This window comes from Rhinolophus hipposideros, assembly GCF_964194185.1.
Source record: "Rhinolophus hipposideros genome assembly, chromosome: X".
Classification (NCBI taxonomy): Eukaryota; Metazoa; Chordata; class Mammalia; order Chiroptera; family Rhinolophidae; genus Rhinolophus; species Rhinolophus hipposideros.
Window position 1 is genome coordinate 99,146,020 of NC_138046.1, and position 24,027 is coordinate 99,170,046.

General features: G+C 34.3%; 1 protein-coding gene across 1 annotated transcript in view; it reads right to left on the reverse strand.

Moving 5' to 3' along the window:
* The window catches only part of CFAP47 (cilia and flagella associated protein 47), a 365,678-nt gene that overhangs the window by 210,619 nt on the left and 131,032 nt on the right, over positions 1-24,027 (reverse strand). Inside the window, exons 28-32 of the mRNA XM_081043051.1 lie at positions 23,106-23,228; positions 21,725-21,953; positions 12,642-12,860; positions 3,642-3,723; positions 2,331-2,459 (exon numbers count right to left, since the gene is read on the reverse strand). Coding sequence (XP_080899177.1) covers positions 2,331-2,459; positions 3,642-3,723; positions 12,642-12,860; positions 21,725-21,953; positions 23,106-23,228 — 782 coding nt within the window. The remainder of the gene's footprint in view (positions 1-2,330; positions 2,460-3,641; positions 3,724-12,641; positions 12,861-21,724; positions 21,954-23,105; positions 23,229-24,027) is intronic.

Genomic DNA, 24,027 nt, shown 5'->3' on the forward strand with positions numbered 1-24,027 from the left:
TACGTGAACGCATATATGAATGAATAAATGAATAAGTGTGAATAAAGTCCACAAATCAAGATTAGGACTAGTGTGTCCCTAAGTAGGGCATTTCCTGCTTTTGTTTTGAAGTTGCTCCTCTTTATCATTGGGTAAAAGTTTGTATGATGCAGACGGAAGTTGCATCCGCAACTTACAAAAGACGAAAATGTCTTCCAAATTCTAAGTTGGCTAAGAGTAATAAATAACCAAGACAAAAACAGGACTTCTCCTCTTGACACTCAGAAAGAAAGACAGGCCAGGTTGAGGGGGAAGAAGAGCAGAGGAGAAGTAAGTGGGAATCATGCAGCAGAAGGAACTCTCCAGAAGGTAGGCCTGGGTAGCTAGTTGCAGTAGAGGCTTTAGCTTGCCAGAGGGCAGCAAGAATGCCTTGGGCTCATGGGCCCCAGCAGAGAACAACAAGAAAGAAATCAACTTTTCCTACGTCTGATGATTTTTATATGGCCAAAATCAGGTGATCTTGGAAGAAAGTAGGTGTATGCCTGTGAACCTCAGTTTCCTCAACTCTAAACTGGGGATTACTAGCTGTGGAGATTGAATAAGATAATATATAAAAAGCCTTTTGTGACAATATCTTACATATACTACTCACTATTTAGCTTGAATTTGCCCTTACCTTGGAGTGACTACCGTGTTTCCCCGAAAATAAGACCTAGTCGGACTCTCAGCTCTAATGCGTCTTTTGAGCAAAAATCAATGTAAGACCCGGTCTTATTTTACTATAATGTAAGACTGGGTCTTAATATAATATAATATAACATAATATAATATATACAATATATAATATAATAAAATATAATACAATACAATACAATATAATACAATATAACATAATATAAATATAATATAAGACCACATCTTATATTAATTTTTGCTCCAAAAGACGCATTAGAGCTGACTGTCTGGCTAGGTCTTATTTTCGGGGAAACACAGTAATTGCTGCCACTATTTAAAGTTACTTCTTCCTCATTTTAACTCCCTGTCCGATAGCTCACCCTGTCTGTAGTTGCAACTTGTGAAGACAGAGCAAAAGCCTCCACTGGTAGTGAACAAGATCTATAGTGACACTCTTGGAACCTAGGAAATAATTCCAGAACTGAAACAGTACTTGTTTAAGCATTAAAGACATAGCCTTTGAAGTTACAATTTGTTATGCTAATTTACCACATGCAACTTGGCATGAAGTCAACTGGAGAATCTAATCAACACCTGGTCTTGCCTACAATTATGACTCCTAGTGAATATCTCTCCAGAATAACCTTACAAGAGACTACTATGTCTGTAACAGTGAAATGCTCGGCCTCTCTGACTTCATCTTGTTCAAGCCTGCTTTGTTCCCACAGCCTTGAGGATAATAGCTGCTACTTAGTCTCCATATAGACACGCTAATCATTAGAAAATTCTGCTTGCAGCTTGAGTTTTACAAAAACAGTCTGTTAAAAGGTGCCTCTCCCACGGAGATTAACAGATGTACAAAAAAAACGACTGTTTATCAAAGATTTACAGGAACCTCAGAACTGGACTTACATCAACTAGAATCAATAGATTAAGGACAAATAAATTTCACAATCTCCCCCAGACCGCTACTGGCCCCCAGATGTCTGCAGTCATCAATCACCTCTTGCTCCTCCCATTTTCCCCTTCCTTTGACATAAAAGAAGCCTGAATTCTGTACTTTCTTAAGGTTCTTTAGGATGCTTGTCCACCATCTTCTCAGCTTCCTGGATTTCTGAATAAAGTTGCTTTCCTTGGTCCAACACCATGACACTCAACTTATGCACTGTTGAGCAGTACAAGCTTGAACTCGGTTACATGCATTAGAGGTGGAGACCATAATTTTCACCAACATCCATTCTTTAATCTTTTCTTTCAGTATGGGAAAACGGCTGTAGCTACCAATTTTAGAGATGGTAACTCTCAACTTCTCTTTAAACTAGGTGGGATCATATGACGAAATTTTGCCCAATGGAATGTGAAAGGGAAATGATGCATTTTTCAGGCAACACCCTTAAAAGGTATTTACTTGTCTTGTACTACTTATTTGTTTTTCCTTGTTCTGAGAAACTGACCCAGAGATGAAAGCGTAGCATCAAGGATGGAAGAGACACCCCACTACCTCTAAACCACTTACTTCTACACAGTTCCATGAGAAAGAAGAATAAAAATTCTATCTTATTTGAGCCACTGTATTTTTAAATCTTTTACAGCAACGTTACTTATGCTTTAACTAATATACTTTTCATGTAAATCAACCCAAAAAACCCAGCAATGAACAAGACTGGAAATGTTACCTTGTATATCTGAAGGAATACATCTGTCCATACCCGTTTACTACAGGCTTCAAACATCGTCTGATCTGCAACAATGCAATGCTTTTCCTCAGGTATAGAAGAACACACTGGCAAGGTATTAGGGGAAGACTTTAAGAAATAAAATATGACAACATTAATTAAATTGCAAGGTAAATGTAAGTGCAAATTTTAGCTACTTTGTTAGCATATAAGTTTTTTTTTCTTTTTATAAAACCTTTGCATGTCCTTTGTATTATTCATCAAGATCTCTAATTCCGATTGTGCTAGACATAGAATCTATCAACACAGGTAATTTTTCTGGAACTCATAGCCCTTTATTGTGGTCATAATATTTATTCGTTCAATGCACCTACCACCTCACTCTGTGGCATTCATGGCAGAATGAGATGCAAAGCTATTCTGAACTCTGAATCCCGAAAAGAGCTGCATCCTTTACATTAAGCCACAGTAACTCAGCAAGCAGAGTGCCAAAGAACAGGCCTCTGTCTGGCTCTCTACAAATGTCATGTGGTGACTGTAGTTAACAGTACCACAACTAAAGCAGAGTTGCCTCATAGCTGGCACACATCTTAAAACAACAGGTTTCCACAAAAGGAAATATATAGTTTGAAAAAAACCTATGCATATCTTGCTTAATTACTCCCTAGTCTCCCTTAAAACAGAAGAAGGGAAGTGGCAAAGTGGTGGGGAAATTAAACCAATATTTTCTTTGGAAGATATATATTCTAAAAATTTAAGTAAAAATTTACATAACCACAAACCATTCTTCATTTTTAAATTCCCTAAAAGAAGCAATTACTTATATGTTTAAGAAAACCACGTAATCATTTCTGCCTAGTCTTCAAAGATTTCTAGACAAAAACGAATATATACCAGGGGTGCCAAAAAAATGCATACAAGTGGACACTTTGGTCAACGTTGCTCAAGCAGTAGTTCGCCATAAACAGAAGTGTCTGGACGCTGATGTAACCACTTTGAGAACCTTTTGTAATTGCAGAAGTCAAACCTGACTTGCATTCATCTTTTGTTATCAGTACATATTGAGTATTACCATTATAATACAATTTTCCTTTCTTAAAATGTGTATACATTTTTTGGCACCGTGTGTGTGTGTGTGTGTGTGTGTGTGTGTGTGTGTGTACGTATAGGTCATCCAGAGAGGCATAAGCCTTAAGTTATTTCATAAATAAAAAAACAAGGATTCTAAAATGAAATCTTCAAGCAAAGACCAAAAAACCAGTAAATTAAATAATAACTGCACAGTTATTCCTAGAAATGACATTCCCTTACTGTGATTTTAATCCACTTCTTATAATCTTCCAGGTCAAACAGAAATTCTGGAAATACATGAGGCATATGTGCTCCTTGAGCACTAAAACAAAACAAAAAATCCGCATTATTATACTATAATATGATCTGTATATCACTTGCATTTCAATTTCAATTAAATTATTGCAGTGTCATATAGTTTATGTCTATTGAATTTTGATTTTAAAATTTATATAATTAGTTTTTAAAATTTCCCTTAACAATGAAATATTTATCTGATGTTTCCTCTAGAGAACCGATTAATGAGAAAGAACTTACTAAATGCCTATTAACCATCCACATCTATCCTTATAGGTTAATGGAATATAGAGTTACATGACTTGGCCCCTATTGTCAAGGCACTAACCATTTTATTGTTGTTATAATATTACAAAATTTGAAAATATCTGGAAAAAGTTTGAATACAATAAAACATCTAATAAATGGATTAGTCACCCAATGTTCATCAAATGCCTTTCACCACGTATGCCTGAATATATATATATAGTGCCTGATATATATATATGACCTCAGTGTAACAGAATCCATTATTTATTTTTCCAAAAAGGATATCCAAAAATTGTGGCCTCTTTGATTATATAAACATGTAGAGGTATAGCTGAAGCAGCAAATGTCTATATATTTTATTTTATTCATTTAAAAACATGTATATACACAGTTATATGTATATAATTTATCACATGTAAGACTTTATAATTTTTTCACTGTCAAATTTCTTGACATATTTTCATCTAAACTCTTCATGTGCATGTGCATCACCACCAGAACCACTTTATAAATATCTAATACAGTTTTGGCAGGAGTGTTTCCTAGTAGGGTTTTGGGTGTTTAGGTCTAACTCATTTAGCGAGCATAGACCCCCACCCCCCTCGCCATAAGCATTTAGCAGAGAAGAATGCCACATCTAGGACTCAACTGTGGAACACCCTCAGCAGTTTGCAGTCCTGTAATTACTGAGAAGTGGGATAAAGAAAAAGCACAAAGGAGCCTGAAGATGATTCTGAAAGCTCAAACCTTGAAGACAGCACTGATGACTCTGAGGAGAAGTAATGGAGGGAATCCTAGTGGGGGTAGAAGCAGTGAACATAGTTCAAGAGTTATTAGGTTTGACATGGCCCTGGGCCAGTTGAAGCTGGTAGAAGAAATCATGCTGCATACATAGTTTGTTTGTTTGGAAGTGAAACATTATCCTTTCTCTTTGATTTTCACATACTTCCCGTCTGTATATACATAATTCCTATGAAACTTCACTATATTGGAATTACTATAGGTTTAAATAAAAATCTAATTTTGATAGCACACCACCCCTTTGGACAAGTAGCCAACCTAAAGCCTATGTAAGAACTCAGTGAGATGATGCCCCATTAAGATGAAATCCTAGAGAGTGGAACAAAGACAGCTCAGAGACATGAAGAAACTGGAATACTTCCTTGCATCCAAAGCCAAAACAGGACCGCAAGAAGATATGATCACTTCTATAAAATACTACTGAAAGCCTAAGGAAAACTATCAGGGAACAATTAAAATGAGAGCTACTTGTGGGGATTAGAAAACAGTCAGTAACCACAAGATGGCCACGGGGTTTTGAAAATTAATTTGGGGAACATAATCAATAATGTTGTAAAGATTTTGTAGGGTATCCGATGGACACATGTCCCATTTGGGAGACCACCTCAGGGAAGATGTAGATGCCTGATCACTGCACTGTACACCTGAAGCTGAACAATAATGAATGTCAACTATAATTTTATATATATGTATATATGTATATATATATATATATGTATATGTATATATACATAGGTATATACTTATAAGAAGCGGAGTACAGCATTAGGAATAGAGACAGTAGAAATGTAATGGCTCTGTGCAATGTCAGAGGGATAGTGGATGGGGGAGGAGGGTCCACACAGTGTGAGGGATATAAATGATAAATGTCTAAGTGTTACTTTGTCTTGTGCACCTAAAACTAACAATATTAAAGAAAAAACGAGAGCTACTTCAGGACGGAGAATACATGATATTCATTTGAGTGTTCCATAGTGTCCAGCAGAGAGTAAGCCCTCAGTAAAAAGTCAGTGAAAGATTGCATTTTCACATTGGTAAAGACAAAACAACAGGCCTGAAATGCTAAGCCCCATATCACTAAACCAAGACCTAATTCAATTTTGGCTCACACAGAAATGGAATCTTAAACTGTTCAATCAGAATCGGCAGATCAGTATTAGTTAGGTAATCTACCAGTTAGACACTTGCCATCCCCTAAAGGAATTTGACCTTGCAATAACCAATCTGTTTTTTGTGCTGTTGGGGTGGGGAAGGGGTAGGGAGAACTTCCCTTCTTCCTTTTTAGGTTCATTGGCTGGCCTAATAATCAAATTGATATAAGACAGATTAATAGGAGAAAAACAAATTTAATTATGTATCTGCACAAGCCCCACAAAGATGTGAGACTCCCAGGCAGTCAGTAATTGAGGCTTACTTGCCATCTTGAGCTAAGGAGAAGAGGGTAAGGGACTGGAGCTTCTAAGGAAAGAAAAATGATTTCACAGGGATATGAAAAGAACAAATGTCTGGTAAGCACATGCTTGCCCTACCATGCAGATAAGTTTCTGATATAAAAAGCTATCTCTGGTTGTAGCTTTCTTTCTGGGACAGGCTCCCTATCTGAATTCTTTTAGACAGTTAACGGACAAGTAAAAAGCTTTTCTTGAGTTTCCAGAGTCTCAACATGCCTTCAGCTCAAAACAATCCACATGCCAAAGTGGCACATTTTGGAGTGGCTTATTCCACTCCCCCTCATTGCCCAAGTACAACTCCCTTGTTCTTGCTCTCGTCTGCTTATAAAACCTCTTGCCTTGTATAGCTCTTCATAGGTCCTCTGTACCTGCTAGATTGGAATCTGTCCAATTCATACAGTGTTGAATAAAGCCAATAAGATCTTTAAAATTAATTCAGTTGAATTTTGTTCTTTAACAGCATTTTATAGATGCTGTTATGAAGTGAAGGGTAGCAGAATATGCCACCCCAAAATATGCCTCTTTGGCCTACTGATTATTTTGGGAAACTATAGGAGAAGCTTAGGAAACAGAGTAGAAATTACCCTTTTGTAAAGGAAATCAACATTTATAAAGGAAATTTGCATTAGAAAAGAGGCCTGTACCTGGAAGAGAGCTATTACTAAGAGATAACTTTATTTACCTGAGAGACTTATCTGCATGGCAAGGCAAACACTGTTTAACAAACATTTCCTCTTCTTCCCATCAGACTTCCCTGAGCCCCTTTGAAGCCCTAGACCCCTATCCTTTTCCTTAGCTTAGAATGTTATATAAGCCTCAATTTTCTGGCTGCCTTTTGAGTCTCATATCTTTGTGGGGCTACCATACTTATATATGTAATTGAAAAAAAAATTTTTCCTGTCAATCTGTCCTTTAGTCTCAGTCAAGAACCTAGAAGGGTAGAGAAAAAATTATTTTTCCTCCCCTACAAGAGACTTGTTTCTTTCTTTTTACTTTGAATCTATCTGAACACCTAACTTCATCAGTCACTAAGACAGTATTTACAATTGGTTTTTGTCAATAAATTTTATGTCTGATCAGTAGTTTTATAGAGTGTTGACTTTCATAATTGATTGTACTACACATTTACGTGTTAGGCTTTCCTTGTGCATATTTCTTCTGAGTTTACAGAATAGAACAAAATAAAACTAGATGTAATGAATTATTAAATTCTAAATTTAATCTCCAAAAATGAGAGTTTCTCATTTATTGCATAAAATAAATATAGTCTCATTTTTACAAAAGTCCTCACTCACTGTCTCCAAATTTAAATGGGGAAGCTAATGAGATTTATTATTTTGACTTTAGTACATTTATTTCCATGATGAAACATATGCATGTATCTTGGAGTAATGGCCCGATTTTACTGCCACATTCTAAATGTTGAAGAATTTTATCAGAACCAACACATCCTGGTAGTCATATATTTGCTGATAAAAGAGCAACACACTTGAATGGCCTGGGTTTAATGCCAAAATCATTCTTCCATACCTGTGTCCTCATACTACAAAATGTCAAAACAGAAATCTCCCACGTTAATGTCAACACTACTGGGAGCTGTGCTAACAATAATGCGATAAGAATTGACGTGACAATCACAAGTACCATAGAGTTTAATGATGCTACAAGAAAACTGATTTCTATAATGCACAACAAATAAAGATTTACTTAAGTATCCAAACCTCTTTCTATTATTCACAACTGATATTCCATCAGATTTCAAAAGCACAACTAATTTTCTAAAATAAAAATGGCATTAGATTTTTTGCCTTATTGAACTAAAGCATTTACTTTACTCAATCAACCAAGGACCAAGACGAGGAAGAGGTAAAATGAAAAGAAAAGTCATGTGCTTTCGATTTTAAATTTATAACAATTGAAATAAAGTTCCCATTTATCTAATAAATATGAAGACAGAGTTGAATACTGGTATTCCGGAATTCTTTATGTCAACAAGACATTTATGTCTACAAGAAGAACAGATTTTTTTAAAAAATATTCTATTTCAATGATAGTGATATCACGAGCGAGTTTTCAGTGTGTCACTAATGGTTACCATGCAGGAATAATTTAAGGAAACATTTCAGCATATGAAAGCCATTGGTTATAATTTGTTACACTTAATCATCATCATCATCACTATCATCTACTATGTATCATGTAATACACATTTTATTATTACTAATTTTTTTATCAACCAAATTTGAGAATTATAACCCTCAATTTTATAGATACTGAAATTGGGGCTTAAGCAGGTTAAGTAACTTGTGTAAAGTCACAGGAATACAAAAAGCTAGAATTTAAGCCTTCATCTACCTGACTCAAAAGCCATGCTCTTTTGCCCCAGTCAGTGCACTCTCCCAGAACCACTCCTTAAATTGTTCCTTTGAAATATTTTCATTCTTTCCATTAAATAAGATATCATAGTGGACATGCATGAGTAAGAAGAGTATGGTTTTTAAAGATAAAAGAAATAAAATCACAAATGAAATTGAACTGTACTTATAAAGAGCAGTGAGTTTTTTACCCTAAGTGAATTCACTTTGGTAAATAAAAAATGTATTTAACAATCAATGGAATTAGAAAGTAAAGCTATAGTAGTTTTATATTACATAATATCTGGCATTACAGTTTCACTGTAGGGTACACAGTGTTTACGTTCTACTTAGTTTTATATTATGGAAATTATAAATCAAAAAAAGTTTCCTTTTTCAATGAAAAATAATTACATCATAAAAATAATTATTGGTTATAAACAAACTGTATTGATCTGCTCAGACTACCGTAATAGAATACCATAGACTTGGTAGGTTAAATAAGAGAAAATTTATTTTCTCACAGTTCTGGAGGCCAAAAGTCCGAGAACAAGGTGCCAGAAAATTCAGTATCTCATGAGACATCTCCTTCTGGATTGCAGGTGGCCGCCTTCTCGCTGTGTCCTCACACAACCTTTTCTCTGTGCTAAGAGAGTGGAGGGGACAGGAGGGGAGGTAGGGGAGAGGAGAGGAGGGAAGAGGAGAGGGAAGGGGAGGGGAGGGGAGGAGAGGAGAGGAGGTGGAGGCGGAGGTGGGAGAGGAGGAGGAAGAGAAGAAGGAGAAGGAAGAAGAAGAGGAGGAGGCAGAGAAGGAGAAGGGAGAGGAGAAAGAGGAGAAAAGGAGGGAGGGAGGGAGGGAGGGAGGGAGGGAGGGAGGAAGGGACAGAGGGAGAACTCTATTGTCTCTTCTTTTTTTAATAAAGGCATCCTCTTATCAGCTTAGGGCTCAACCTTTATGCCACCATTAAGAGTCATTATATCCTTAACGGTCCTATCTCCAAATAGTCACTATGAGAGTTGGGGCTTCAACATGTGCATTTTGGAGACACAATTCAGTCCATAAGAGACACAAATGATAAGAAACATTAATCATATTATGTCAAATACAGCAATACAAAAGTTATTGTAAAATATATAACATCCAATTACATAGTATTTGTTATAATACAACACACATGGCATTGTTATGGGCTGAACTATGTCCATCCAAAAGTCATATGTACCGTGTTTTCCCGAAAATAAGACCGGGTCTTACATTAATTTGTGTTCCAAAAGGCACATTAGGGCTTATGTGCAGGGGATGTCAACCTGAAAAATCATGCTAGGGCTTATTTTCTGATGAGGTCTTATTTTCAGGGAAACACGGTAGAAACCCTAGCCGTCAGGACTTCAGAATGTGACTATTTGGAATTAAAGCTTTTAAAAAGGCGATTAAGGTCAAATGAGGCTGTTACAGTAGACGCTATATCTAATCCAACCTGACTGGTGCTTCTAAGAAGATGGAATTTGGACACACAGAGAGACGCCAAGGGTGTATGCCCACAGAGAAAAGGCCATGTGAGGACAAGAAAGAAGGTGGCCATTTGCAAGCCAAGGAGAGAAGCCTCAATAGAAACTCAATCTACCAACACCTTGATCTTGGGACTTCCAGTCTCCAGAACTGTAAAAAAATACATTTGTGCTGTTTAAGCCACCCAGTTGGTGATATGTAGGTATGGCAGCCCTAGCAAACTAATACAGGTATGACGGAATTAATGCTTTAATGATATAAGTTATTCTTGAGTTCATAGTTTAATATGATAAAGTACAATGCATAACATTCATAGTACCCACCCTAATTTTCCCCAGCTTGACTCTCAATGGTTATATCTTCCCTCCTGAAATGCAAATGTTTCACCTTTTCTTCATTTATCCCTTAATTTTATATTGCACAAAATTTTCCTCATTCCTATGAGGCTGTCCTGAGACCCAATTTTAAAGTTTTATTCCTTTTAGCACAGGAGCTCAAAAAGCAGAGCTCTGTGAAATAAAATGTTAATAAATATTTAATGACCATTAGACCCATTCTGTGCTATCAGTGACCCTGGGTGTTAAGAGATGCCAGAAGAATTAAATGTAGTTCCCGCCCTCACATGCTGAAAAATTAGTGGGGTACACTGACTCATGAATAAGTAAGTGGTGTGCTATTTTCCTTAACTAATAGAATCTTTCTCATTTTCCTACCCAGATTGGGTACAGAGGAATAGGGAGAAAGTGCAGACTTTAATCTTCATATATCTTAGTCTCTTCTGACCTAAATAGTCTCTTCGTGGTAATTCTGAGCCTCGAGATAAACAATCAAAATTTCAGACCTCTTCTACCCATCACCAGATGGCATCTGGGAAGAAGTAAATAAATCTTTAACTTCACGTTTCCACACTTTCATGAGTCACTTCTGAAGCCATTTATCTCATCCTTGTGTTTTTAATTTGACATTATTTTATAAAGGCAGAATCTCCAAATGTATAAGGCCTCTTGGGACATGGATCATCCAAGCATTTGGGCTAACCTGAAGTAGGTGCGAGGGACTCTTGTACATGTACGTGAAGGTCTATGACTAGTTTTCTGGATCCTCAGTCTCTTTGGCAATCCGCCCCTCACCCCCCACCCCACGACAGCTGCCACCTGAAGCCTAGTGGCCATGTTGTCATCTGCTGCTGAGGCCTGAGATGGGGATCCTATGTCTTTCCTCTTAGCCCCATCAAGGACAAAGAGGTCCCTCATTACTGACTCAGCCACTCCCCAGTCCTCATGCATTTGTCATTCATATTGTGACTTCACAGCCAGCCACCCTGTGGCCTCTTCATTTGCCAACCCAGTATCCCCCATAACAGGCTGCCTCGGTTTTCATTCAGTCACTTTCAGTGACTTAGAAACCTGTAGATCTCTTCCAAGTCATAAGAAACTCAAGGTCGTTTTGGCTATTACAATGATAATGAAAGTCTAAGAAATAAAGAAAAAATATTTTGATCAGTACATCAAAAAATATTTTGATGTCTAAATTTTAAGATGGTAGTGTCGCTAGGAACTGAAAAAGTCTAATTAGAAATTTTAAAAACTAAACACCTCATCTTTCACTGGCATTCTTGCTATAAGTGTCCTCTTGTTACTCTCTATCCCCACTCCTGCTAAGGTATATAAATGTCTCTGGCCATCTATGGAGTAGATTCCATACATGAATAAGCCAAATATAAAAACACAGTAATATATTAACACAAAATATGTTAACCCTAATGCATACATAATTGCAAGTAACAAATACTATTTTAGTGGTACAGGAGCATGGAAGATGGAATAATAATACTAGCTGTGAACGTGGGGATTTCCAGTGGACTAGGATACTGCAAATGTAGGCAAAAGAAGTGCTACGTATTCACCAACAGTCCCCTGACAACTTGAATGAGCATTGCTTTTCCATTTCTTGCCCACCTGTCATTTAATCTCTGCAAAGGAACACAGACATTGTGATGACAAGTGTTTCTCCTATACTTTCTATCCCCATTTGTGGAAACTTTCACCTGCCTATTATTTGAATATTAAAAGATTTTAACTATGCAGACGAAAAGTTCACAGTACCCATAATTTAACATCATACTAACAGTAATGTGAGGAATAAATTTATTGGTTTCACCCCTTTTTTGTTCAATGGATTTATATATTTGCCTTATATGAGGATTCTCAAAATGAGGTTATGGACCAGAAGTATCAGTATTACTTGAAACATGTTATAAATGCAAATAAGTATCATAAACTCTGAAGGTAAAGACCAGTAATCTGTTTAACATGTCATCTCAATGCCTTAAATGCATGATAAAGTTTGAAAGTGATTGCCTTAGATTATAAATTCAATAGGTCATGAAGTACTTTATTTTCTATTATTTTTCAACATATATATTAGAGGGTCATGTATTACTGTGAAAACTTAGTAACTATTTTATAAAAAGACAAATAATATCACAGTTTATCTAGCTATCTACCTACCCATCTGTTTAGTTATCTATCTATCCACACCAAAATTATGTTTTTAAATTAGCACACGCATGCTCTTACTTGAGAAATTCAAGAAGTGAAGTGTACTGCATATGAAGTTGAGTCACCCTTTCAGTGGAATTCTCAGGTAAAGATTGATGTGACTTTACTCCATCAAGATTTCTTCCACTCAAGTGATATATCACATCATAAATGGTTTTATTATATTTTAAAAACTCATTCTCTCTGGAAATTCTTTTGCGTGATGAGTCTGAGCTGATTATCTTTTTACACACATCCCTATGGAAAGACAATTAAATTTTTTTTTACTTTTAAAATGTGATGTTATAGAAATAAACCTTCAATGACTAAATAAAATTCCATGAAATCAAACAAGAAATTACAAAATTCACTTTATTCAGCTACTTATTAGCAAAAAACAAAATTTTTTAGTAACTCCAGAGCTTTCCAGTATCTTATTTTAAGCACATCATTATGTAATGTTGCAATTGTCAAATATGCAAAATTACATTGTGATTAAAAAATTTAAGCGCTTTGGATAAACAGTACAGGGATTATATCCTGGACCTATGACCCACTAGCTGAATGAGTAGGACAAGTTATCTAAACTCCCCGAACTCAGTTTTGTACACTATAAATTGGAGGTAAGAATGCCTATAATAATTTTCAAGGTAGATTTCAAACATTCATCATACTTGGAATTACAAATTTACATACATGTTCTCAATATCTGTATTTTAATACACAGAAGGGCACATCCTACATATTAGCCTCATGAGTGGGGAATTCTCATTTTAAAGATAAAATCCAGAAACCTACTGTTCTCATATCTTTCTCTGTTCTTTAAATAAGATAATGCAATCTCTCTTTCCTGATACCTCCCCGCACCAAGTTGTGATGCATGCTGATTTTAAATGGAGTAAAAAATTCCAACCAATTCTTGTTGTCTACACTTTATCAAATATCTAATACTATACTATTTGCTTGCAAGAAAAGAGAGTCACAAATGTATCACTAGCTTAGACGGACAAATAAAAAGTGCCCAAAGGGCCATTTTGAATGGCAGTTCTCCAGTTTGGTGGCTAATAGGTCTGTATCACATACTATAGGATACATGTACCTTGTACATGTATCACATTGATTTAGGTAAGGGTTCGACTACCTTACCTAAATTTGATTGCTCAAATCCTGGTTCTGCAACTTACTCTGTGACTTTGTGGAAGTTACTTAACCTTTCCTTCTTCAACTTCCTCATAAGTGATATATATACAAAGGGCGCCAAAAAACATGTATACACATTTTAAGGAAGGAAAAAAATTGTATTAAAATTACACTGATGGGAACCACTTTGAGCACCTCTTGTAATTGCAGGAGTCAAACGTGACTTGTATTCATCTTTTGTTATTGGTATATATTGAGTACTACAATTTTAATACAATTTTTCCCCTTAAAATGTGTATACATTTTTTGGCACACTGTGTATAATAGAGCTAGTATATCGTGAAGCTACCAATAAAGCAAATTTTATGGAGAAAATTAACACCACCATAAGCCTTACAACATTTCTACAAAAACAGATAAATGGTCTAAATGGAATTACAACATAACCAATGACTAAATAAGAAGAAAAAAACAAGATGAATGAATGCAAATGGAAAGAAACAATAAACAATATAAACAAACAATATAAACAAAATATAAACAAACAATATAAACAAACAGATATTATAGCTGTAAGATACAGATTTTAAACTAACTGTATGTACTATGTTTAAAATTGAGAATTGTGTTACTGAATTCCTCATATAAATGATATAAAAAAGACCAAATGGAAAATTTAGAAATAAGCAAATCCCGTAAGTAAAGCTATGAAAGCAATGAGCTTAACAGCAGATTAAATCAAATAAAGAGAATTAATGTATTGGAATACAGGCCATAGGAAAGAATCCATACTGCAATATAGAGGGAAGAAAGACGGAATACAGAAAAGTGAACAAAGAAGGAGAGGAGCCCAAAAGAATGGGGCAATCACATAATCTGAAAGAATAATGGCTGAGAACATTTCAAAATTGACAATAAAAAGTCAAACCACAAATGAAAAAACACACTATAAACCCCTATAAAAATAACCACAAAGAAAACTTTTCTAGGCATGTCACAGTGAAGCTCCTAAAAAACAAATATAAAGACAAAATCTTAAAAGCGTTCCAAAAAAGATAATACCTTTAAAGTGTAAAAATTAGAACTTCAATGACTTCTTAATAGAAACAACAGACAATACTAGAAAATAATATATCTTAAATATGCTGAAGAAATAACTGCCAGCCTAGAATCCTATACAAAAAAAAAAAAAAAAAAAACTATACAATTAGAATAAAGGTGAAAAATATATCTATTTTTAGAAACAAACACAGAAATCTGTTACCAAATGACCTTAATCAAAATATCTAAAGAGAATTATTTGAAAGGAAGAAAATCATCTTACACTGAAGATCAAAAATACAAAAGGAATGAAGAACAATAAAACTGGTAAATGTATGAGCAAATATTGACTGATTAAATAATCATATCTGGGATATATGTATACATACATACAGAGGGTGCCAAAAAGATGTATACACATTTTAAGAAAGGAAAAAACTGTATAAAATTGTAATACTCGACATACTCTGTTAACGAAAGATGAATAAAAGTCAAGTGTATACATTTTTGGGGCACACTTGGTATATATATATACATATATATATATGTATATATATATATGTATATATATATATGTGTATATATATATATACTGTGTTTACCTGGAAATAAGACCTAGCCAGAAAATCAGCTCTAACGCGTCTTTTGAAGCAAAAATTAATATATGATCTAGTATATATTATATTATATTACATTACATTACATTTCATTACATTATATAAGACCTGGTCTTATATTATAGTAAAATAAGGCCGGGTCTTACATTAATGCTCCAAAAGACTCATTAGAGCTGATTGTCCAGCTAGGTCTTATTTTCGGGAAAACACGGTACACACACATATATAGTATATACCAACAACAGGAAATAACAAAAGGAAAGAAAATAAAATTAAAATAGCATCTGTTCTTGCTACATCAAGTAAGAGAATAAAATTATAAATTAGTACAAGGCTTTAATTAGTTAAGAATGTATGCTGTATTGTCTAAGGTAATCATTAAAAGAATTTAAAAAGTGCATTTAAACTTCTAAACTATTAGAGGATGAAACAAGAAACAAGAAAAGAATGTCTAACCAATCCAGAAGAAGGCAAAAGAAAGAAAGAAAGAAAGAAAGGGAACACAGACAGAAAAATAGAACTTAAAAACATTGTAGATTTACATTCAAATGTATAGTAATTACGTTAAATTTACATAAACCATAAAGTCAAATTAAAAGACAAAAATACTTTGTAAACAATAACCAGAAGTGATGTACCTATATTAATATGAGACAGCTTAGAATTTAAGGCACAAAGCATTACTAAGTACAAATAAAAACATCCCATATGCATTAAAAGGTTAATAAACTAAACAGGTGTTACAATTGCACATTTGAATGCATTTGGTACAACTTAAAATCATATAAAGCAAAAATGACTGAATTAAAAAGAAGTAGCCAAATGTACAAATATAAGTAAAGATTTTAACAACTTTATCCTAAGATTGATAAATAATTCAAAAGTCAGTAGACATATATACATAACTTAAAGAGTATAATAAGCAAACTTTGTTTAATGTACATACATGAAAAACAGCTTTCAATAACTACAAAATACACAATATTTTCAAGTTGAAATATTTATAAAAGCTAAATAAATGCTGGCCAGTAAACAAATGTCAAAAAGTTTCAAAGAGGATAGTCTCTGGCCTCAATGAAATTATGTTAAATATCAACAGTAAAATCACCAAATGCAAGCTTCTAAATGACCTTTGTAAAATAAAACATATTGAAAATTAGAAAAAAATATGAGTGGGATAGAAATAATATATTACATATAAAAACACGCCATTCAGATAAAGCCAAACTTAAAAATTATAGTTTAAAAATTCAATCTTTTCATTCTGAAAACTCATGACTACCAGGAATAAAAATAAACTTTATAAATTGGTAAGGAGTTTCTTTAAAAAGCATACAGTGAACCTCATACTTAATGAAAAATGTTGAAAGGTTTTCACCCTAAGATTGTGATTAAGAGGAGGATACCTACTATTCAGTATTTAACTGGAGATCCGAGCCAATGTAATAAGAAAAATAAATCAAAATTATAAGGATTGAAAAGAGAAAAAAGGGATTATTTGCAGATTATATGTTTTTACAATGTACAAAAATAATCTACTCATGAATAAAAAAATCCAGACACAAACAAAAATGCAAACTGTATGATTTATTCCTATATGGAGTTCAAACACTGATAAAACTAATCTTTGATGTTAGAATTCAGGAAAACAGTTGTTGCCTTGGAAGGTGGAATAGGACACAGGAGATCGGGGGTTTGGGGGATGCTAGCAAGGATATGGAATAGAAGTGTGGACTAGCACTGATAGGTACTGGAAAAACCCACTTGTCCCAGATGAAGGGGGATTTCCAGTATGATTTAAATGATTATGTGATCAGTTACAGATCTTCCCAGTGGTGTGTGAAGAAAATGTTAATTCCCACAATTCATCTAATTTGAAGTGAGTAGACTGTAATCTTTACAACATTTCCTCTGATGACTTCTGAAACATAAATTGTGTTTTCTAATATTTTTCAACAGCTATTTCCATCTTTTGGTGATTTGGGAAAAGGCTGAAAATAAATAATATCTAAGGGCCTCTAAGAATTGAAAACAGACTAATAATTAATCAATTAAAGGTAACCGCAAATAATTTCTTTGGTTTCTGCTATTCCGCCCAAATATATCTCAAATCAACGAATGAAATGAACCGTATTGCCGCACTGCTGTGAATTGGTATTTGTAAAGAGTGAAATTACCTGAGCTAACACACCAATAAAGCAACATTTCTGACAATCTGTATCTTCAGGTTCAAGAAACGTGATGCATAAATATGTCAAAAAATATTCAGTGTTAGAAAGAAAATGAAATTTTTTGATAACCACACCATAATTAACTCCACTTTTCAGGTAATACATTCTGTATTGGATGACTCTCCAGATGAGGGTAACTGCATGTAAGATCAGGGAATTCTACTTTCCCCATTAACATACATGACACTTCACTATAATTTATTGCTTGCCCAGGAGTTTAAGCTTCTCTTGGTCTGAAATCCTAGATTTAACCTGTAAATATTAGGATTACAAAACTTCCCTCAGTTCTAGACTACTACCGTATTTCCCCCAAAATAAGACCAGGTCTTACATTAATTTTTGCTTCAAAACACACATTAGGGTGTATTTTCAGGGGATGGCTTATTTTTTCACATTCAACAATCTACATTTATTCAAATACAGTCATGTCATCTTCTTCTGGAACATCGTCATAACATACTAAATGCACATAACGTCTGACTGATGATCTTAACTGGGGCTTATTTTTGGAGTAGGTCTTATTTTCGGGGAAACACGGTATATTCTTCATCTCCCTGAACTGATGTACCTAACCACATGTACTTGTAGTGTCTATCCTAAAGCCAAAGACCAAAATGCCAAATGGTGGAATTCGTGTCTTTCAAGTGTTAAAAGTTTCCTAAATCTTAATCTGAACCCCCATAATTCACAAGTGCGATGATGCTTAAAAATATTAGTTCTGGGGGTGAAATGCTCAGGTTCAAATCCTGGCTAAGGTATTTATCATGTGAGTGACCTTGGGAAAGTTACTTATTCTCTCGATGCCTCAGGTTCTCATCAGTAAAATGGGGCTAATGATAGTATCTACCTCACAGGGCTGTTATACAGATTAAATGAATTTCAACCCACAAAGCACATATAATAATGCCTTGCTCACAGTAAAAGTCCAATCCATATTACCCATTATTATTAATAAAATATCATCACAAAATTATTGTTAAGGAAAGGTAAGAGAGATATTGCAAAACAAGTTCAGTATGACAGCCTATTAGACCACAATAATGAAATCAATAACAGAAATGATGAGTCATTAAGTTGAAATTATCAGAAGATAAACGGAAGAGTAAAACTGTAGAAAATTATGAGAATGAAGGGTAACTTCCTGTTCAGGATAATAAATTAAGCATACGTGCTTTTCCTCTCTCCATTTCAAAACATACCTAAAGCGTCAGAAAGGTTGGAGAAAGGGAATAAACCTGTCACAAGACTGAAATTGAGAAAGGGACCACTATTATACTAGAAACTTTGAAGAATATCTATAAGACAGAGAATGGATGGAATTGTACTGAGGAATAAATCAAAATGGACTACATAGCAGTAGGCTACAGGGGGAAAGGAAGCCATTTTCCCTAAAAGACTATAAGAGAGGTGCCAAGTGTAGAATCAGCAGATAGAGGGAAAAAGCGACCTGTGATACAGTAATTATGATGATTAATAGAAGTACTGAATGATTCCAAATATATATGGAAGACGTATTTGAGAAGGCATGCATCCAACACAAAAACAGGATGCTATTATCACAGAAAAAGACAGAAGGAAGGAAAGAAAGGAGGGAGGAAAAGAGGAGATAGAGACTAGATCGGGAGGGAAGGAAAAAATAGTGAATAACACAGGTTCTTAGAAAACAAAACTGTACATACCAATTTAAAATTTTTATAGAAGACTAAAAGAGGAAGTGAAGATCTACTAGTATAAGAAAGCAAAAGTAGAAAAAGATGAAAAACAAGACACAATTGAGAGTGATATAAAGGATCAGTCATGCAGATACACTGTCATTCTGAAATGAGGTTAAGGAAGAAAAAACAGAGAAAACAGAGAAATAGCAGAAAAAAATACAGAACAGTTAAAAGATGAGTTTTCTAAAAGAAAGGGCCCACTGAATGTCAAGTATATTAAATGATATAAGAAACCCCATGCTCAGATTTTATTTCAATAAATCACAGAATACATTAGCGGAAATGGGAATGAGAAATGGGAACCATAAAATAATTCTGAGAGAATGAACACAGTACTCACAAAAGACGACATCAGTCTTATTAGAAACACTGAATGATTCCAGATGATGGAGCAATATAGGAGACACTGAGGAGGGAATTCAAGAATTGGCAATAATACATGACGTTGGAAGTCATCTTCTTAGCCTGAGAGTCCGTGAGCCAAAGATTCCAAATTAAGAACTGGCACTGAATAACACTGTTACTTAGACAAAGTTTATCTTTAGTCAAAGTTGTTTGGCTGTGGGCAGCTTCCTTTCCAGGGCTGGGGAGGCCCCCATATTCCTCTAGAACTCTCCTTTCCCAGAAAGCACCCCGTGACTTAGGCTGTTTCTCATTTATGTATCAAAATAACAAAGTACTGGAATCCATCAGGAAACAACCAGACAGACAATGTAACTCATTAGTGGGAGTAAAATAAAACACACACCAGAAAACCACCCAAAATTAGAAGAGATTTTAAGAAGCTTGTATTATTTGATCCAGTGACCCCACCTCTGAGAACTTGCCTATGTAACATCCAGAAATGTCTGTTACCATTTATAAACAGATACGTTTAATCTTGCTATAATTTACATTAAGAAAACATAGAAAAAAGTAAGTAAATACCCAACAATTAATGTAAATGGGCAAGTAAATAATGAATGAATGCAATAACATGTTATACAACAAATTAGCAATCATTATGGTAAAAATATAGAAAATTAAAATTAAAATCAAAGGCTCTATAAAAAAAACAACAAAAATGAGAATGCTTAATAGCAAAAATTCTGGGATGCATCCAATGTGGAATGAAGAGATAAATTTATAGACCTAAAAATAATTAAGCATACAATTTAAGTTTAAAGAAAAAGTAAATTATAAACGAAACATTAGCATTAAATAATTTAGAAAATATAGAAACAGATAATTTAATCCAAGAACTTGTTATATTAGAAATAAAAGTAAACTGTTGTTATCTATAATCAAGAGAAAATAAAATTATAAACAGGGAAAAAGTTATAAACACAAACAGCATTAGTAGTCACAATGGTTAAACAATGAATTTTAAATGCCCGATCAATGATTTGCACCAAAATGAAATCATTACAATTTACTCAAAATAGGTAAAATTTTCAGTAAAACAAACACCAAAACAGGGAACTGCAAAGTTCTAACAATAACTTTCCTCAAAAATTCCCTGGAGTCAGATGATTTTATGATCAAGCTGGTAAATTTTCAGGGTATCTACCGCATTAATTTTCTCTGACTACAAAGATGAGCTATTAGCCAATTTATTCTATCAAGCTGATATTGTCCTATTAATTTAAAAAACTGGAAAAGTTAACTTATAGGAATAACACGTAACCTAGCTCACTCCTGAAAATAGATGTAACAATTATATCTATGTAAATAGATAGCCCTTCTAGCTAGAGATTAGCATTCGCCCCATGTGTCAGCAAGTTCCCCAGGAGAACTGGAGAGAAAGGAGATGGAGAAGCTCTGATGAACACTATACCACCAACGTTGTAAAAAGGGAGGTGCCTAACTTCCTGTTTAAATTAACAACAGCATTAAGTGACTCGACATAACCAATGCAATTTAATTATTTTAGATATGCTGAGTAATAAAACACCACATGAATTAGTGAAGTAAGTGTATTGTCAAAGAGAAGATAGTGTCAAAGAAACTGTTCACTAATACTACTATCTACTGGATTATACCCTAGATCTAGGGTTGATATTTCTTTCATTTATAGAGAGCAATGGCATCTCCACTTTTTCAAGTTTGAAAGGGCTTTTCTATAATCTCAATTATTGTACATGACAAACGAGGAAACTGAGGTTCAGAGATTTTCAGTACCTGCCTAAAATTGCTGGATGTTTAGAGAAAATGAAATAGTGCGTCTATACTAAAGAAATATACATTTGCATCTTTTTGCTTTTCTTATTAGCCTCCTCATAATTTATCAGTTTAGAATAAATTATTTAATATTGTATTTCACTTTTAACAACCCCAATAAATAGATATTTGAATATGTAATACAAAGCAAGGGATTTAGAGGAACATGTAACTGTTACCTTCTTATAGTCTCTGGAATAGAGAGAGAATGGGGTCCTTCCGACCAGCCGAAGAGGGTGAACCAGGTCTGAGCAGCATTTACAGCTTTTTGAAATAAGTCATATGCCTTCGTTCCTTCTTCAGGAAAAATCTGCTCATTTTGCTCCTGTTTTACCATTGATCTAATGCCTTCTTGCTTTGACGTTTCACTTTTGCCCAAATTCGATTTTTCAGGTATTATTTCCGTTCCTAAAATTCACATTTTTTTGTAAAAGGGGTTATTTGACCATAGAGTAAAATATTCTGTTAGCTACTGCTAGTTGTAGGTAGACATATACAGCGCATTCCACAAATTATTCTATGCTCTCAAAGAAATTGAGTCAATTTACTGTTACCTTAAAGAAAATAATAGATTTATTTTCAAATACTCACTAGAAATACTTTAGAAATAGATGAATTTCAATAAAAAAAAATCTTAAATTTTCTTCTTGCCATAATGGTATGTGAAAACATTCCCCAAATGGAACCTTTCATTTCCAATGATATATGTAAAATATTTTAACAATTCTTTAGCTTTACTTGTTAGAATTGCATCTTAGCTGAAAAACTTACAGAAACAAAACATTGGCTTCAGATTCAAAATGGCTTTCGACCCAAGTGAAGCATTTCAATAAAAAACATTTTTGAATTAGAGAAATTTTCAAGAACATAAATTTTATCCTTTTTTTTTTCCCCAAAAATATCTGCTTAGGTAAGGGAACAAGCACAACTCATTTAAAAACCTCACAATATTTAATTTGGTTGGTCCATTCAATAAAAAGAAAATTTCCAATACTACTCATACCCAGAGAAAGGAATATTTGAACAGTTAACTGCAAATAATACTCTCAAATTCACATATTTATCTCTGTTCATCTCTTTCTAAGACAGGCAACATTGGATCCAGTTAGATAATTAGGAGACAAACCCCTAGTTTGGCAGTTCCCAAACTGTGGACTGACGGAACCTGGGATGTCACAGCAAATTCACAGGGGCCCTGTAGGATATTTCACGTTTGAGTTAAATATAACTGCAATATCTGCTGGCTATCACATGAACTACTATTGTTAGATTTTTGGACCAAACCACTTGATAAAGGGAACAGCTTAGGACATATTTTGGCCTAGAGGAAAAGTACTGAGATACTACGAGTGCTGGGAACAAAAAACATTAGAGACTCTCTGCTCTAGATCATTTGAGAGAGCTCCCCAAACAGATGACCCACTTAAAACTAATGACAAATTCATGTTTTCTTCATGGATTTCTTATTACTTGCAAAAACCCAAGTTTTTAATGAAATAATTCTAAACAAATCATGTTACGGACTGGGTTTCAGCAGTACACTATATATTTGCCACATACCAATAAATAAACTCTTTGCAGGCTCAGCATTGCTATATTTAGAAGGACCAAGAGAGGATGATCCAGCTTTTCGGGAGGGAAACGAAATATTCTCTCCAGTCTTGACAAGACTGCCATCCTTATCTGCAAATGACACATTGGATCATAGTAGGTCAAACAAGCATTTTTAAATTCACTATTAAATTACTGCACCTGAACTTCATATATAAAAATCTATATAATAAATGTGTGTTTGCCAAAAAATGTATATGTATACAGAGGGTGCCAAAAAATGTATATACATTTTAAGAAAGGAAAACAGTATTAAAGTAGTGATACTCTATATATACCGACAACAAAAGATGAATACAAGTCACGTTTGACTCCTGCAATTACAAGAGGTGCTCAAAGTGGTTACCATCAGTGTAATTTTAATGCAGTTTTTTCCTTTCTTAAACTGTGTATACATTTTTTGGCACCCTCTGTAGATACACATACCGTGTTTCCCCAAAAATAAGACCTAACCAGACAATCAGCTCTAATGCGTCTTTTGGAGCAAAAATTAATATAAGACTGGTCTTAAATAAGATGTAATTCTGTTCAGGAAAGCATGGCCTGTACAGTTAGAAAGATCTAATTTGAAAACTTGGCACCACAGCGCCTGAGCTGTTAGACCATGGGTATCTTATTCAAGTTCTCTGAAATATATGTTTTTATCCATAAAATGAAACCAAAGGTTCTAAGCTCATTATTTTGCTTTAAGGATAATTTTATGAGCAATAACACACATAAATATGCTGGTATATACTAAGTTTCTTCCAATCTTTCAGTAAAAAGCCATTTAGAATTTGCCAGAGAACCTTTACCCAGTTGGTGTGCATGGCTCCAGAATGCTACGCCACTATAGACTTCACAGAAGTGAGTCTGTGGGAATTCAATGATA